Consider the following 18292-nt stretch of genomic DNA (forward strand, 5'->3'; position numbering starts at 1 on the left):
CATAATTAAACTTAAACCAACGAGATTACATCTGCTTTATAAGAGTAAAAGAAATAATAAGTTTTATTCGTGACAGATCTCCTTTAGTTTAACATTCCAGAAAATACAAACGAAAAACGGGCAGAAAAATGAATGAGGAGTGCTTAAAATTAATCATAGCGTACCAATACTGCTAAGATAGATCTTCACGTCAATTACTCCATCGTCTAGAATAACCGATGTTATGGCTTCTTTATTTTGACTTTAGAGCGGATTTTTGCCGATGTAACTATTGTTCTGTCACTATGAAAAATATAATGATACAACTTTCTAGTGCACAAGCCTAGCCTAACTACCCATAATCATTCGTCTCTCTTTCAAGGTTAGGATAGTGAAACAGAACATAATGTAAAGTGCTGCTAAGAACATTACAACGTACTATGTCAGTTCGTATACAAAAGCCTCGAGTATGCAAGATATAAAAAAATTAGAACTGAGCATAACGTTTGTAGATTACATTGGTTTCTCACTAAAGTCTAACATTTAAGAGTGCTGTAGTAGATTTCGGGCATTTATTCTCTATTGGCTGTATTATCGACCATTTTAAAGAACTGCATGCTACATGTAAGTAAACTTTGATCAAATTTGCAAAAAACTGTTCATCGTAACATTCTATGCAAGAAGACAACTACACTAAGGCTGAGTCTGGTAATTCAAAATGGCAGTTACTATCATGTATAGTAGTTGTATGTAGTAAAGTTTAGCTATGCTAAACGTTCTAAATTACCCGTCGTCACTTGTAAAAATATTTACCCAGGCAATTCTACTCAGAGAATTACATCTATTTTGAGTGTCCTTAAGCACGTAAGAAAGCTATGGTACGCTCACATACTCTATGATGATTGATAGTGAATTTGATCAGAAATAATGACGCCCTCTAATTGGCTCGTAAAGGTCATCCCCCACATCGTCATCGACATCGGCAGCTGGGTCGTTCACTGCAGGATTTAAAATTTCATAACATCCGGAAGCATTTTCGTTCTTCACGCATTTTACATAAGTCTCGATACTTTGCTCCAAGTAACTTAATGGCGCGGAACCCTGGGATAGCAGATGGTAGTGAAAGTCACGAAGTTTGAATTTATCTCCCAACATTTCCTTCGCGTACTCTCTGAGTTTCTTGATATGCTGTTGGCCAATCATATAGGCAGTAGCCTGGCCTGGTGCGCTTTGGTAACGAGTCACCTCCCTTAAGGCCTCACCACTTTCATCCCAAGCGAAGTCTGCGAAAAAATCTAGGGCTTTTTGGCGGGAAAATCCTTGGTAGTGCAGACCCGAGTCGACAATTAACCGTAAGGCGCGCCACACCTGTAGAGGAGCAATTTAGTTGACAATACTAGAGCCAGATGTCGTCGAAAAAGTTCATTTGGGTAGTTTATTAAACCCTCGAAAGGAAACTAAGGAAAGAGTAACAGATGCTTGGGCTTGGGTTCTTCATCTGTGGTCATCTAAACCTGATTTCAAAACCTCTTAGTGACTGGTTGTTAAATAGGATGCCTGCACACTAGCAATTTAGAGTGATCCTTATTTTGGAAAATTATTAGTAAATAATCTCCACTTTCCCTCAACCACTCGCTCAGCCTATTTTGTTTAGAGTGCGAAAATTGTCATTAGAAATTGCAATAGCCAGCAGGGTGACGTTTAGATACTTCAATTTTTTGTAAGTTTACAAGGAAAGAGAGCAACCTCATTTTTTCTCTCCTTTGTTTCTTTGTTTCAGTCAAAGAGTTTTTCGTTTCTCGGGATTTTTAAACACAGATTATACAGACAACTAGTTTTCTTCTCATTGAATTTCATATTAAATATGTTGCTTTAAAATTTCACAGACTTGGCCAAGCTAATTAAGAAGACACCAGTTTAGTTTAAAGTGCGAGGCATGGGCACCTTAGCAGAGTGGCTTTCGTCTACAGAGATTGAAAATCATTCAACCGAGGTAATTTCCCAAAAAGATTAATTTGAGTAAGAGTACGGTTGACAATTTCATGACATCTGTCTCGATCTGTTATTAATACTAACCTGCCATTTCAGCATTCCATATTTCTGCAAAGGCTCATCCTTATAGACATCGGTGTCCTCGCCAATCAATGGGTTCTCAGCGTACAGACCCCAGCCCTCGGTAAAGGCAGTGTAGTAAGTTTCTTGATCAAGCCATTTGATGACTCCTCCACAACTATCCCGAAAGTGTTCCTCTAAACCTTGCACCTGAGTAAGTGACGGAAGAAGAAATTAACCTACTGACTTTGTAACTAGGTAAATAATCTCGACCCCTATACTGCATTTTCTCTTCCACGTTTCTTTGATAATTTTGGCCATTACTCCGAGGCATCTAACAGTGTACGCTTAACCCTCTAAATCCCAATTAAGATCTCATTAGTAATTCCCCTTACTATCTGCCATATCATTCTTGTGATGTTAGTTCAGAGAATTTGGTGCTAGATCAACTAATAATCCCCTAATTGATATTGTTCTTTATTCTCATGGCTTGTCTGTTTGATATTGTATTGATATTGTAAGGAGAAATTCTCTTTTAGTCACTGATGGGAGCTAAAGGGCTAAAAAGGGAAAATGTGTTTTCTTCCAGTGTCAGGTTCCCTCGTCTAAAATGAAGGTTTAATTTGAAATTTGAAGACTTGCTGAGGACAAATTTTCCAATGTCTTTCAGAAAATTTTTCAAGGAAAATGGAAAGTCTTATCCGACAAGTTTTCCGACCAATGTCGATAACAACTCTGTCAAGCTTATATATGCAGTGAACATTGTTAATTTGAAAAAAAATCACCGGTGAAAAAAAAAACGTGCTATTGCAAATACGACTAACTGGGATGTTTAAGCTATGATTTTAGCAGCAGTTTGATAATGTAGTACATACTTAGAGGGAGTAAAAAAAGCAACTGCAAGAGCAGATATCTCACTGTTCCTTTTTGATGGTTAGATGAATTCTTAGAAGAAGGTAAAATTATTCTATTTAAAAAAGGTCTAATTCTATTTTGTCCAGTGCCTTTTCATTTATGGACCACAGATGATGTCAAATAAAAGTAAACAGAAAAGATTGGCTCAGATATAACATTCTCATACGCCCCCTTCCATACATGTTATCTCTATATCTATTTTAAGTGCTTTTTGTCGTCTGTGTCGTGGTTTATGTAGTCTGTTTCATATATAAGCGTCATAGAGTTTTTGTTAGATCTTTTTTTTTGAGATCGACTCATTTTCACGCCTTGCAGTGCTAAGAGTTTATTGTTCCTGTGGGGGTGGTGCCTGAGGTGGCTACGGGCCTTAGCTTTTACTTTTTCTAACATTAATAGTAAATCGATAATCGCAACGAGTACTAACTTGCGTGTGATGTCCAGGCCTTCCTTCGTGTGCGTTTATACTCCATTCTTCGTACCTGTTGGCAGGCTCAGATGTGAAGAAAGGTATATTGTACCGCGCGTTCTTTTTACAATCTTTACCAGCCCTATTATAATTTGCTCCTCCAGAAGGATTGAAGTCGGGAGACAGCTGTATTGGACAATTTGGCGTTGTGTGTTTTGCACCATTGAAATGAAACATGTTAATCGTCTTTGGATCCAGCAGTCCCAATGCCTAATAAAAAGAAAATTCACGAATCATGAATGAGGAAATGTAAATACGCTGAGACTAACTTTTCCCTGTTAGCTTACCTCCTTACCTCCTTTGAGGGAACTTAACTAAAGACAGGTGACCGGAAAAAAAGTGAAATTTCATAGTCGAGTTTCTACACATACCATGTGGGCCTCATCAAACCAGTTTTGAAGCGCTCGCCATCTTGTGGGACAATATTTCTTCGCACCTTCGACGTTACCACACAACACATGAGCATTTTCATCAGACTCATTCTTCGGAAACTCCCCTTCTAGATAGTTCAACTCAGAAACTCTCGATTTCAGCTTCTTTCTAAACTCTTCTTTAGCTGTATCGTTATCAGTTTGTTGTGTTACCAGCCGTGCTACTTCTAGGACCTACGAGTAAATAAATGAAATAACTTGTAAGTGATGATACTACGTCTCATTGTAAATACTATAATTTGTATATTTGTTCATTTATTAAAAAGGCTACGTCAGAAACACTCTCAAAACTTTGATTAATTCTTGCCCCCTTCAACAGTGATGCACCAGTGACACTGACTTTCCCAATCACTCTTCATCAGTACATCGCATATTATCCATGCCTCCACTCCTTTTTTGTTCTCAAGCACCCTCTCCTCGATGCTGCACCCATCGTTTATATTTTACTTTTTCAAGCTTGTCACTAACATTGGTCTCATCTGGTAAACGGAAAGTGAGGTATAAACAAATTCACTCTATCGTACGCAAATGCGGAAACACCGATACGTTTTGTATTTGTGTTTTCGAAAGCAAACTTACGAGCGCCCGAGATTGTCTGGCCCCTTTGTCATTTTCATTTTTTACATGTAACATAATTCCACGTACAGGGATTTTGCTGTCAAACTCGCGTTAGTTTCTTCTAACCAACACAACGGTCAAACGTGCGGTTTGCGTAAGGGAATCAGTATTGACCGGCCACGCAGCAATTTTTAAAGGAAAACATGAAAACAACAGCTGTCACAGAAAATGTTTCAAGAAAACATATGGAAATTTCACAGAAGTCTCTCAGAGGACTCTAGGGCCAAGTAGGAGCTGGTAGGAGGTTTGTATTCAACTAAAATTTAACTGTGGATGATGATTTTCCGGGAAAAATTCCAGGAAAATTTCAGACGTGATTACCGATGGCGCTTTCGAAATCTTATTAATGTGTCAGTATCATCACCTTACGTGGGGTGATGGTGGCGAGACTTTCGCAATCTGCGACGAAAAGGAGAGCATTTAACACATTTGAACCAAGCAAAAAATGTTTGCAAATCATTACAATAATTTTCATAACTATAATATTACGCTACCCACCTGAGGATAAAGTTCTTTTAACATTTTGAATCCAAGATCATTAATTTCCTTTGGGGACATGGTGTTTGTTGTAAAATATGAAACGAGCAGCTTATAAGAATCGTTACCGCTGAGCCGTTCTCCTGTTGGAAGAGACCCGTTTGCTGGTCTTGACTTGTCAGCGGTATTGTTGACATACACGTAGGAGAGAGGAAGCGTGGCCAAACCGCTGGACACGTTACTGGAGACGCAATGTTGCATATGATCTTTTCTAAGATACCTAAAACGGAGACAAAACACTGAGGTAAATAAATGAAAATAAATAGACTTTAATGGCTTTCACAATTACTGGTGGACCAAGTAGTTTACATTGTGGGCCAGGAAAGAGAGAGAAACAAATACGTCAAATGAATATAAAGTGCTTGAAAGAGCTGAGCTCAGAGCGACCAAGAACAAATCCGGTGGGTAGCAGGGTGGAGGACTTGAACCCGAGACCACCAGATTTCAAGTCCAACGACCTCACCGAGGTGAGATCAGTGTTTCAAATAGTCACAACTTAGCCTCTCGAATGACACAGAGTAGCTGTCCATGGAAAAAGCACACAGCATGTAACCCCTTGTATATACATATTAGTTATATTTCCAGGCGATCATATCAGATATCAACACTTCAGAAATTCGATCACTTTGTCTACCTTTTGAATATTAACCACAACCTTTTTTTATAGTATTCTCTGGGTGTAAAAAAGATCTTATACCAAACTGACATTTGTAAAACTCTGAAGAGGTCAGAGTTTCCATGTCATCATCCTATGTGAAAAAACAAAAAACAAACACAAACACTCAAACACTCCAAGCCAGATAGAAGTTTGACCTTTCTCTCTTGCGAGATGTAGCTCATAGTTTGGAAGGAGTGGATATTGTATCATGGGATAGCTAGATAGAAGAAAAAATTCACTCGGTTAAAGACTTATTTTATGGCCAAGCACATGAATACACTTACGTGAAGAAATCTTCAATAGGTTTACCAATGTTTTCCACAAGAGAGTCTCTAAGGGACTGGTTCACACTCTTTCCGTTCTTCTTTTCCCACGTGCTTATTGCTTCTGAATTATTCGTGAGGACCTCAAGAAACTCATATTGCAACAGACGTTTGACAAAATCTTCTTCTAAGACACCTAGTTAACGTGGGAAGAAATTTAAAATATGTAAATGGACGACCCAATAACATCAAAAGCTTGGTTAACATTAAAAATTCTTACCCTTTGCCCCTTTAATTGATATTTCTCGGAAATACGATGTTAATCCGTTGATACCAGCTTTGCATTGTTCAACTGAACGTACCATTCCGACCAAAACGCCATACTCCATGTTCTTCCTGTATTGAACAAATGTTTCTTTGATTTCTCCGAATTTTTTCAGTAAATTTTCCAAGTCTTCGGTGCTGTTTGGTTTGAAGTGATAAAGACTGTTTTTCATTTCAGATCTAGTATCACACAGGGGCTGCCAACACCACAGATTTGGACCAAGGAGAAAATCACCCGCGTAATAATTGACATCGTACGGCGTTCCAAAAATGTGTTGCAAATAGTGCTTTACCTGAGCCAAAGCCTTCCTTTCGCGTGGTTTCAATTTATGCGATTCAAAAGTTATTGCATTTATTTCATCCAAAAGGGCCAGTGCTTTATCTGTAATAATCTTGATATTTTGTGGGGACGGGTCATAAGAGCGATATTTTGCTTGTATTTCTGCTGAAGACACTTTCGGCTTTGAAGAGATTTTATTTGGATGAAGCTTGTAATAGCTGTCTTGTACTTTCTGGAGGAACTTGTCCAACCCCTTGGTGATGGCCTCCTCCGAGTAGGAACATTTCTCTGTTAAGTTAAGAGATTTTCTATTCGATGTATTGCTGGAGCCCTCGGAGCATGATGCATCACCTTTGCTTAGGAGTACGATTCCAGCGATGAGAAAAGCAAGGCCAGTAATGGCCAGAAATCCTGCTAAAACCAACAAGTAGACAACACGCATCGTCTGGCACAGCGGAACACCTCTTAGCCAAATGATGTTGAGATACACTGAAGAAACTCACTGAGTGAAATAAAAATATACAACGCGGTAATGAAAATAATTTGTGATAATTGATGAATTGACTCTGCATGCAGGCTTCCACCCATAGACACCTTCAAAAAGTAAACTATGAAAACAAAAAAAGTTCCCTCTCGTGGTTGTATTCGGTTTGGATATTTCCCGAGCGGCGTGCATTAAATATATGCATCACCAGCGGGAGAAACCAGTATAAACTTAAAAGGAACATCAAATTCAAGCTTATTTACTTCTTAAGGGGTAATAATTCATTACAAGCCTGGGATTTGCATTTCAAGGGTCTCGCTGGGTACATTCAAATATGTATTCAACTCTAATTATCAACTTGTTAACTCGAATCATTTCGTTTGGCTTTCCTTTTATACCAAAAACTGTGAAAAATTAACAATAATAAAGGTTTATTACAAGGAAACGATAATCATTCACGGAGATAGATTATGCAGATTTGCTTCACAGATCATTTGTAAACAATGGCCAATTTATCTAGAAGCTTCTGCATGGATATGAGTTTACTTTCTGGTAGGCTTAAACATGTTTTACACATGGAGGACGACGCACAGCCGACCCAAAAATTGCATTTCACTATAGCACAATTTATTCTCGTCTCAAACTTTAGTTATATCACATATCTCTCGAACACCGAACGCATTTACGGTCCGCTACCTTAATAAAAATTATGCAGGGTGCTGTGAGTGACTTAGGAGGTAAACAAGTGAACAATCCAAATGGCCGATTAAAACAATAATTCAGTGAGTTTGTGGTAAGCGTTTTAAAAATTTCAAGTCGTTGATCTATTCTACATCAAACTTCCTAGCGTCTTTCAATAGTAATCGAACTGAGTTCGAGCAACGAAACCGAAAGCTGATAACTAATTCATCAACGACTGCGTGACTGTGTAAGCAAATTTGAAAAATCACTGTAATTTTACATCAGTCGCAACGATATCACAGTAAAACCAGCGTTTGTTTGCAACAATTTCCATTTTGTCGAGCACTGAGTTCAATAGATTCATAATTGCTTGGAATAGATAGTCAGTGATTTTTGCGAGAAACCATGATTGGAAAACACTACGTAAAATCTTAACTTCATTAAGTCTTTCTTCTAAACAACCGTGATCTTTCTAAAATATCGATCCAATTCTTGTGTAATTTTTAAGGCATGCCCCTCTTAGTATCCAATTTGTATTCTTTTCTCTGTGTGAATGTGGATAAACCTATTGGTGTTTTCTTTTGTTTAATGCGATTACCGATCATATCATTCGAAAAGGGCAAGGAATGAGAAAGCTACAATAATACTAAGGAATTCTGCACAGTTCTCTCCCATGTTAGCAACTTAAAAAGAGCCTTTGTTACTAATAGAATGTAAGAATGAATTTAGTGCATTATGAACCCTTAAAGATGAATCTTTCAACAGCTTTCAGTTGGAATCCGTCGCTCATGTTTTTGCTAAGTGCCACTGTTTCACTATGTTGTTCAATATCGTTACGAATCACCATACAGAATGAAGCTGGATGATGAATCAAGCTGAGCAGAAGAGGACGCAGTCGAGACCAAAAGTTAAGCATGCTGCAGTTGAAGTTTACCTTTTCGATGAGATCTTTCGTGGAATGGAATGGCAGAGAGGACAACGAATAGCAACTGCAGTAGAGTCAATGCATCCGAGACATTGGCCAGTCGCTCAAGCAGGTGGCGCGTAGAATATTCAAGTGCTAATTTGATACGACGTAAGCAGAACAATAACTCGATTGTTTCAGTGACAACTAACATATGTCACACCACATTGTGTTATCGTAAGACCTTTTTTGGTTTAACTCGCAACTGTTGTTTGTCGCTTCGCGTCACAAACCACCGCGCATTTGATTGAAGCTAACAAATCACGAGCAAGTCGTTTAATAGACCGTGAAAGAAGGCTCTCGAGGCAAACCTCAAAAAAAATTTATTAATTTTACGATGAAGAAACTTTGAGTTCCCGCGGCAAGATAAATTAATCCGATTGCCTTTGAAATTGAGCACAGCATATTTAATCTGACACGACAACCGATGGGTTTATTCAGCCAACATTCATGACATTGCGTCAATACTTGCAAGCCAAGTTATGCACTGTAAGTATTTGGGTCTAGCTAGTCATATGTCATTTCGGTTACTAAACGTGACAGTTGCAAGGTGCTGAAGCTCTGTTAGTACAAATATTCTCGGCACACAACACAGCAGGTCCTCGACTGATAGAGTATGAGTGTCAGAAAATCAAATCAGTCAGTGAAGTGCAGTAGGAAAGTCGATTCATTTAATAAGGAAGGCAGCAGTTGATGATGATGATGATGATGATGATGAGGATTATTATTATTATTATTATTATTATTATTATTACTATTATTTCTTTCATTTTTCTTTTTTTAAACGAGCGGCTCTCTTTTAATATGAGTAGATTAAGAGGAAATCAACATTAATTTCTGTTCGATAAGACGCAGTTTTACTGGGGACAGACGGCTAAGTTTTCCCCTTTTATCATTTTTGGAACCCGACACTGAAAAAATAGACCGAGGAACTGCGAAAATAATTATTGAAATGGGAAGACTGACGAGGACTCAGCCTGCAAAAATAAATGTGGATTACCCCGATTCTCACCGGGCTGAGTTCGTCAAACAATTTTCAATTCGATTTTTCATTCACTTGAATTTACCGGGAGTTTTGGATTTTAGGGGCTTATTGCTACTTTTAAAAAATAAACTTGGCATATCCTGTAAAAACATTCAATTTATTTTTCATGTGTGTCATATGCAAAACAATGAAACAAGTTTATTTTTCCGATTTTTGATTTGTATTTCACCATCGCAGTCGCGTTTGCATAAGAACATTGTGCCCTGAGGGAGGCCACTTACACTATAACAACTCTACCTCTAAAAGTGTTGGGTAAAAATATTCCAAAAAAGGTTAGGATTGAACAAAAACATTTCTCAATTAACTAATTAAATGGATATTTTGACATGAAGATTCACAGAACTTCTAGAGTCCACAAAATAAACAATGTCATTTTGGCCTTTTAAAGCCAAAGATGCACTGAAATTCATGATTTTAGTTTAACCTAGGAAAAAAAGCAATGTAATCTTACATTCCAAACATGAGAAGATTTGCATACAATGATGGAAAGTTATCTTTGGATAGGTGTCAGTAGTTTCGAGATCAAATTTTGAAGGAAAAAATGTTTAAAGTCAGCAAATTATTTTTTTAAAGACTCACACAGTTTCTTTGTGAAGAACTGACCAAGGCTAAAGTTTAAATTTTCATTTTGCTCTTTCCTGTAATCGTTTGTTCGTTCATTCCTGTAGCTTGTTTGCCTCTATATTGCGTATCATGTACTCTCTTGGTAGGAGAGAGACGATCACGAGCCTATTTCTCGAAAAGTGGCTAAAAACAGAGCCTGATGCGAATTGAGTGAAGAAGGAGGTTTAAATCGCCCGAACGGAAATATCACCACTGAACGAGCCCACATTGTCACATGTTCTAAAATGCATCCGTCAGTCTAACTATTCACCAGTTTGAAGCAAGCTAAGTTAAGTTTTCCTATCACTTCCATATATCATTCCATATAGGAAACTTGTAGAGAATTACACTATATTGCCTACCTTCGCAGTTTTCAGTTTTTGCCGATAACATTCTGATATTTACACGTTGGATGTCACCTACCAATTTTTGTTATAAAATTGAGTGAATTGCATTTTGTATGGTTCCATTTCAATTTTTAGGGATTACACCAAATTCCCCACTATGTTTATGTGATACTTTCACTTGTGATTCGTAAATACAGAAGTAAGTGAGGCGGGCATGTGATTATATGGTTAGAAATCCGCAAGAGAGCAGAGGAAATTAAATTGTGCTGGAATGGTTAATATTTGACTTATTTTGTGTTGACTTAAATTTCCCAATCTGCTACCTCTGTTTGCTCATGTTGACAGCTCTCCTGTGGTCAACAATAGAAACATGAAAGGTCTATTATAAGCCTACGATCCGAGGACATCTTTGGCAACCAAAAAATCTCAGTATGTTTGCTATATACATCAAGCTTTTCTATTTCCGTTGAAGGACATTTTTATCGTTGCCACGATGTTCGGCGCTTTTACGTTCCCGTTGATTTTATTCACAGTTATCGTATTGTTTTTTTAATTCAACCGAATTCATCCCGTACCACGGTTCGCAAACATTTCTTGGTTACGATTACTGGACGCGCCGGTATCCGTCCTTGGATTACTCAGATTGGAATGGCTTCTGGAATAATCACTACAGTGGTCGGACTCAGTATAAGCGAGCTTCCTCGGAGACGGCGGTACAAGAATGCACGGGCTGTCAATGTGATGATTTAAAGCAAGAGCTAAGATGTTTTGGTAGCCCTGGTATATTGTAAGTACACTTTGGTGTCTATTATTCTATTGTATTTTAAGCCACTCGGTGAGTTTATTTAATTAACCCTAACCTTTTACAGATAAAATGCTCGTGAATAGCACAGCATTTTGTAGTGAATGGCAGGAAATCGCGTCAAGATTTCTAACTTCAGTTGTTTGCCGACATACTAGGAAACTGTGGCTACACTTGTTAAAATACCAAACATTAATCTCAGAGCCCTAAAAGCTTGGACGGCAAGAAAATTTCGGACTTGCAAATCTAATGAAGATCTCGCCAGCCTTAATCATACAGTATCAATGGAAAATTATGGGTTGAAACTTTAAAGGTCATGTTTGCTGACAGTGTTCTACTTCTTTGCGAACGCGGGCCTTAGAGAAACAAAGATTTGAGTTTCTGTTGTGAATAAAAATCGAACATTCGATTTTAAAAGACATTATGTAAGTTGACAGTGCTTACTTAGGTATTTGCCCAGCATGCATCTTGGATCGAGGGAAAGGAAAATCCGATAGCAAAACAGAGCAATTTAAGTCAGTGTAGGGACAACAAATTCAGTTTTTTGAGAACTCCCTCGCACCATTTTGCCTGTTTCCCTCTTGCCTCTCAAACGATCGCTAGGTACCTGATTTCAAGTTTCTTAATCAGTTAAGTTAATGAATTGATCTAATGAATAATGTTGAAGACAACAATTCTGACGTACCTGACTTTATCGCGACAAAATATTGCAGCTGGAGTTCTTGGACGTCTTGGTTAATTAAGCAACTTACTAGAAATTATTCTTTTCTTCATCATTTCTTTTTTTCATTAATAATACTCTTGTGCGCTTTCAAAACATGCTGGCGGGTTAAGCAAACAGATCACTACTCTTTAACGTACCCTCAGGTCTACTCATCTGAAATATTTGCGGAGTGCTTTTCGTTTGTTCAAGACATGACATTTCGATGAATTGTAAAAGAATTCCAACTTTCCCTAAAAGTCACTGACCTACGCGATTGTGGAATCTTGGACATTGGACGAGAAAAAGCACTTGGAAGGTCGCTATCAACACGGGATAATTGTCATCGAGTTGTTTTAGACGCAATGTCGTGTTCTCCAACGATGAAATCGCTACAAAAAATATTCATTTTATTGCCCATTTTATTTCCTAATCTTGTTGTGTCGGTGCCCAGTCATGGGACACAGACATTTCTCGGTTATTCATATTGGACGCAAAGATATCCCTCGTTGGGATACACTCTTGATGATTGGGAGGGACTTTGGAATAATTATAACGATGGGAGAAAAGGGTATCAACGAAAATATTCAGAAACCAGAGGTACAGGAGAATGTTATTATTGTCTTTGCGACGAAGTAACAGAAGAGCTTGATTGTCCGGAGTCACCGGAAAAATTGTGAGTCGACCATTCTGTCATCATCTTTTTCAAAGTTTTTTTCCTTTCCTCATTTTTATGATACAGCGTTCTGGCGCTCAGTAATCACGTATCAATGCCTTTGACGTATCCAGTTAAGGCCATGTGGCCATGAGTCTACGAAACGCATGCATTTTGGTAAATTTGATTTCAAGAAGTATAGAAAAGTATTTAATGAATTAATGATTTGCAAAAATATTTATAACTGGAAGTTTACAGCATTTTACACTCACGTTGTTATAACGTTACGATGAAATACGTTGTTCTGCATTAAATATCGTTCCCCCACTTTTCTAGAGGTCATTCTCTACGTAATATTATGATATCGCTCTGAAATCTAGGCTGAAACGTATCACATTATTAAATAACCCTGTAAGAATTTCTGTGAAACATTCGTTAGTCACCCAGTTAATATCAGAACGCACGTGTTCATTATTGCTCCGGCAGGAGGCTTTAAAACACGATTTCATCTAAATTTAATTTTTGACCATTACTGATAATTATAGATTAGTTTTTGCTTGGTAACTATGCGTATTTAAAGATGATCCTTCATGTTTCATTTATAGATTTCAAATTACCTCTGGCGTGCCTCAGTGTTAATTACCATAGTAAGGCGAACGAAAATTTATAGCTTACATTAACACGTTCTTAAATTTCTGTTTCGTTACAGGACTGTACGAAACAAAGTCATAAGAGTTGTTAGGAATGGTCAGTTACCAAGGAAATTGAAGGAAATGTAAGAAGTATTTTTAGAGAGACACGAAAAAAACTTAAGTAGGCGAAAGTGGCATATTAAATTTAGGAAGCACGCTCAGATGTTGGAACAAATTTCACAAAACGAATTTTCAATGATGAGGCGATGATTAAGAAGTCGTGATTCTTACTGCGTCATTCCTTTGTTTTCTTGTAGACCCTATACTTTCACATGTCTCTTACCACCTACAGTAGGAGTATAACCAGCCAACTCTCAGGGAAGCCTGACGAAATGCTGCAGAATAACCTGCAAATGTCTAGAGTTCCATCGGGGGGGGAGAGACCATAATCTTAGTCGCTTTGCGCCACTTAGCTTGTTTTAGGGATGGCCCTCCCTTGTTCGAATAGTCTATATGGAGAAGGTTGAATTATAGATTTTAAACGGAATATTTGGCCCTATTGCCAACCTTTTTGCCAAAATATTTAATCTAACCAAAGGATAGGAAGTATGATTAACAAACATTTCTGTGTTTTAAATTTCTGAGGCAATATCCTTATCATGGAAATTTTTTAAAAATTTATCGAATCGTTTTCTCGGAAATTGTACGCAAGCTTTATATCGGACTCATTTTATTCACAGAAACATATGCCAAAATACTAAAAAGAACATTTATCATTTCTTTTTTGCGTAGCAAAATTTTTAATTCTCAGCTGAAAGACATCGAAGAAGAAGCATTTCACAACTTGACGGAACTTCAAGAATTGTAAGTGTTTGTATCCGTGAAACTTAGCAAAGTTATAGGAGGTAAGAGAAATTAGTAGAGTACAGACTGCGGGAAGATGAAAATTTAATTCATATCTTTTCCATTGTATATGTATGTAACAGAAATCTGGCTATGAATAACCTCAACGATTTTCCGGACTTGTCCACCAACACAGCCTTGCAAGAGTTGTAAGTGTAACTCAGTTGAAGCGTGGGATGTTGTATTGAGGCTCGTGTCTTTCTTCATTCATTAAATTCGTATCCTTGTTTATTCCTTGGTTGTTTCGTGTAATCTAATGGGATGATTTTTCCTTTCAACTATTTCTTTACTCATTTATGTATTCATTCCTTCAGTAACCTATTGATATGTTAGCCATTCTTAAACGTTTGTTTTGTTTGCTGATATCAATTGGATGTCATGCTGAGAACGTTTTTTTTGTGTTTTTTGGTTTTTGTTTTTTGTTTTTTCATTCTATTCAGAGTTTTATTATTCTAATTAATTTTAAATGAATTACAATTCAGAGATGTATATCAGAACAAGATAAGGCTTTGGCGCCACAATTACACTGCTTTGCCCAAGAATTTAGAGAAGATGTAAGTTTACATAGTTTGCTGAATTTGAAAAGACATCCACTGCACTTTTTCTAATTCCGTATAATTGTACTTCCTTACTTCTTTATCTTGCAGAATTCTCATTGACAACGAGTTTGACTGGATCCCTGAAAGGTGGTTTGATCTGCCAAATTTGAAATACATGTGAGAAAGCTGAGTTGTCCTCTCTGTCAGCATGGATCTCGATTCTTTATAATGTTCCTGTTGCCTTTATTGTCTTTTCATGTAGTTTAGTCCTCCTTCAGCAGGATATGGCTATTCCTGAATTTTTGTCCTCTGTTTCTATTACTATGTAACAGAATTCCACATACTGTGCTGTTAAGATATTGTTCTAGTCACTATGATTTGGAGTGTAATGATAATAGCTCGCAATTGATATGTATTTGCTTGATTTTCTGTCCTTTCTTCATTCTGTTTCAGAGCTCTGAGTAAGAACAAGTTAAAACGGTTTCCAGGAGCTGCTTTTATTAACTGTAGATCTTTGGAATACCTGTGAGTAAGGTTTCTAAAACACATTATTTCTATTGACTATTTTTCCACCGCTATCAAAGTACGATCTATTTACACATTTCAACATTTCTGTAGTGGCAAATTGTGTAGACGTGTAATCTATAACTTTATAGCAACAAGAAGAAAGAAAAGTCGTTTCCTACAATCGGTGACATATTTTAAGTGCGTTTGTTTGTCTCTTGGATTGTTTCTTTGCTTTCCTTGTAACAGAAGTAGTGTAGGGACTTACCACCAGCTTGCATGCGCGAAAACGTGTCAAATTTTGACCCAAATTAAGAGTCCAACAAACAAAATAAGTGAGGAGAGCAGACCATTTTCCCCTACTTTTGTTTTCTGACTGGCAAATGTTATGCTATTTTTATTGTTTTATCTTGAAGATCCGTTGACTACAACGAAATAACGTCAATCACATCTCCCAATCTGCAACCATTTTATGGAAATAATTCTCAGCTTCTACATTTGTAAGTAATATACTGAAAAAAATTTTCCGTCAAATGTTATACGCTTGTTTTCGTTATTCTATCTTTTATCTATCTATCCATCTATCTTTCTACCTTTCTATCTTTCGATATTTCGATCTTTCTATCTATCTATCTGTCTACCTATCTATCCATCTTTCTACCTATCTGTATTTCTATCCTTCTATCTCTCTATCTATCTATTTATCTATCCATTTATCCATCTTTCCATCGATCTATCTATCTACTTATTTATCTATCTATATATCTATCTTTCTATCTATCTATCTATCTATCTGCCTATGTATCTAGCTATATTTCTACCTATCTATATATCCATCTGTTTATCTATCTATGTATGTTTCTATCCTTCTAGCTTACTATCTATCTATCTATCTATCTATCTATCTATCTATCTTTCTATCTATTTATCTATTCATTTCTCCATCTTTCTATCAATATTTTCCTCTATCTTTTTATCAGTATATCTATCTATCTTTCTATCTATCTATATTTCTATCTATCTTTCTGTCTATCTATCTTTCTATATATCTATTTATTTCTGTTTCCATTTATCCATCTTTCTATCTTCTTCTCTATCTTTCTATCTTTTTATCTTCCTATTTATCTATCTATCCATCTATCTTTCTATTTATTTATTTATCTATCTATCTATATATCTCTCTATATTTCTATCTTTCCATCTTTTTATCTAGCTATTTACATATCTATCTTTCTATCTATCCATTTATTCATCTTTCCATCCATTTTTTCTCTGTCTTTCTGTCAATCTATCCATCTATGTAATTTTGCGAGTTCAGACATACATGACTAAGCGCACGCGCATTTCCTAATATATTACAGACGGAAAAGTATCAAAGGCCATTAATTTATTTCAGGAACTTGAGCAATAATGCTATAAGCAGCATAGCCTCAGAGGCTCTACAGCATCTGATTCATCTGCAAGTTCTGTAAGTACATAGTTACCTGAGATTAGGCAGAATGAGAAAAGAAGGTTTGTGAAAAGGCTCTACAGCATCTGATTAATCTGCAGGTACTAGGCGGAATAGGACAGGAGGGCTTGTGAAAGATACAATTAAGTTAGACCTTCTGAGATACGACGAAACGTTTTGAGTAGTTGCCGTTAGCTCTTTTTTGTATTAACCAAACTGAAAGAAAAGATCGTGTATCTGATGCAAATGTTAAAAGTTACAAGTTTGATCTATTTGCTTTTTTGTCTGTCAGGGAATTACATGATAATGACTTGGAACTTATTGGTCCGAAGGTTTTCTACAATATACCAGAGCTACTGCATCTGTGAGTTCAGTTTATTCTATTGAGACTAAAACATGTGTATGTAAAGCAATAGAGCAATAAATCATGAGGAGAGATTGACTTAAAATACAACAATAAGAACACGCTTTATAGTTGCTTTGTTTTTGTTTTTTGGTCGGTCATTTTTCGAAACAGTTGATGTCTATTTTGCTTGCCTTACAGAGACCTATTGGGCAACAAGCTAGAGACCATCGCTGGACAAGGATTTAGCCCTGCGTTCCAGGATCTTCCCAAACTAAAATGCTTGTGAGTTTAACGAACCCCTATCCTTTAACACGCAAGGAAAACTCGACACAGAGATAGTTGTCATCCGATTTGTAACCTGACTAGGATAGCCCTTGATAACGTTCTTAATTTGAAAACAAATTAAAAATCTTATTGAAGTGGTGGATGTAACGAGTGCCTTATTTAGTGACCCATAGCCTTTCAAACGCCAAGCCTTACGAGGTTATCAAAGTTTAAGTTTACAGCCAACAGTTTAATCATTACCGTAAAGGTGTATCTTCTTCATATTGCATTAAATAAAGATTTGATTTCATTCGACGTTGCTGTCCAAATTGTCTTAAGGCGATGGCTAATGTTGGTGAGGTTGTTTATTGTTTCTTTTCCCTTTTTTTTCTCCCAGGGTGCTAATGGGACAGGATCCCAAAACACGTCACGTGATGTTTAACTCATTTGTCAATCTACCTACGTTGGAAGACTTGTAAGTATATCTTGCATCTTTACAAGTATTAAGTAGATAATTCTCGAAATATTCTGTGTTCTGAAACCTGGAAAGCGACGATATACCGGTTAATTTTCCTTTCGTTCACATTCATTTTTTTTTTTTTGCTCTTTTGTTTCTTCACCTTTAATCGTGTTTTATTGTTGCCCCTTTTTGTTTGCTTAGGACGCCACTAAACGAAACAAAAACTGAAAAACAAGAAACCAAAGTCTTAAGTCAGTGTTGTAAAAAAGGTGAATAAAATGTTTATTTTTTCTCGTAGATGGCTGAACAACAACGGATTTCGAACATTTCCACATCCATCACTATCCTACGAGTTAAGACCTGCTTTAAAGTTTCTGTAAGTGTTCACGT

At 36.9% G+C, this 18292-nt stretch overlaps 2 protein-coding genes across 3 annotated transcripts in view; one reads left to right on the plus strand and one right to left on the minus strand.

Moving 5' to 3' along the window:
• Positions 1-35: 35 nt before the first annotated feature.
• LOC113683049 (uncharacterized) lies at positions 36-8763 on the minus strand. The gene is made up of 8 exons (XM_089200651.1): positions 8623-8763; positions 6200-7025; positions 5941-6115; positions 4960-5218; positions 3784-4017; positions 3371-3622; positions 2056-2241; positions 36-1347 (listed from the first exon to the last, which is right to left on the minus strand). Exons 2-8 carry the CDS (start codon positions 6963-6965, stop codon positions 898-900), a joined length of 2322 nt encoding a protein of 773 aa, XP_089056777.1. The 5' UTR covers positions 6966-7025; positions 8623-8763; the 3' UTR covers positions 36-897.
• A 324-nt stretch (positions 8764-9087) lies between these two features.
• LOC113683036 (uncharacterized) overlaps positions 9088-18292 on the plus strand; it is a 40724-nt gene continuing 31519 nt past the window's right edge. The window contains exons 1-14 of one of the 2 annotated variants that reach the window (XM_089200650.1): positions 9088-9141; positions 11181-11434; positions 13514-13579; positions 14229-14300; positions 14423-14488; positions 14822-14893; positions 14987-15055; positions 15332-15403; positions 15799-15882; positions 16779-16850; positions 17125-17196; positions 17377-17460; positions 17840-17917; positions 18201-18278. In XM_089200650.1, coding sequence (XP_089056776.1) covers positions 9103-9141; positions 11181-11434; positions 13514-13579; positions 14229-14300; positions 14423-14488; positions 14822-14893; positions 14987-15055; positions 15332-15403; positions 15799-15882; positions 16779-16850; positions 17125-17196; positions 17377-17460; positions 17840-17917; positions 18201-18278 — 1178 coding nt within the window. In that variant the 5' untranslated portion in view covers positions 9088-9102. Of the gene's footprint in view, positions 9142-11180; positions 11435-12406; positions 12826-13513; positions 13580-14228; positions 14301-14422; positions 14489-14821; positions 14894-14986; positions 15056-15331; positions 15404-15798; positions 15883-16778; positions 16851-17124; positions 17197-17376; positions 17461-17839; positions 17918-18200; positions 18279-18292 lie in introns of those variants that run through there. The other variant, XM_089200649.1, reaches the window with a different exon arrangement.

Source organism: Pocillopora damicornis, chromosome 3 (genome assembly GCF_964200805.1).
Source record: "Pocillopora damicornis chromosome 3, jaPocDami1.2, whole genome shotgun sequence".
NCBI classification, from domain to species: Eukaryota; Metazoa; Cnidaria; class Anthozoa; order Scleractinia; family Pocilloporidae; genus Pocillopora; species Pocillopora damicornis.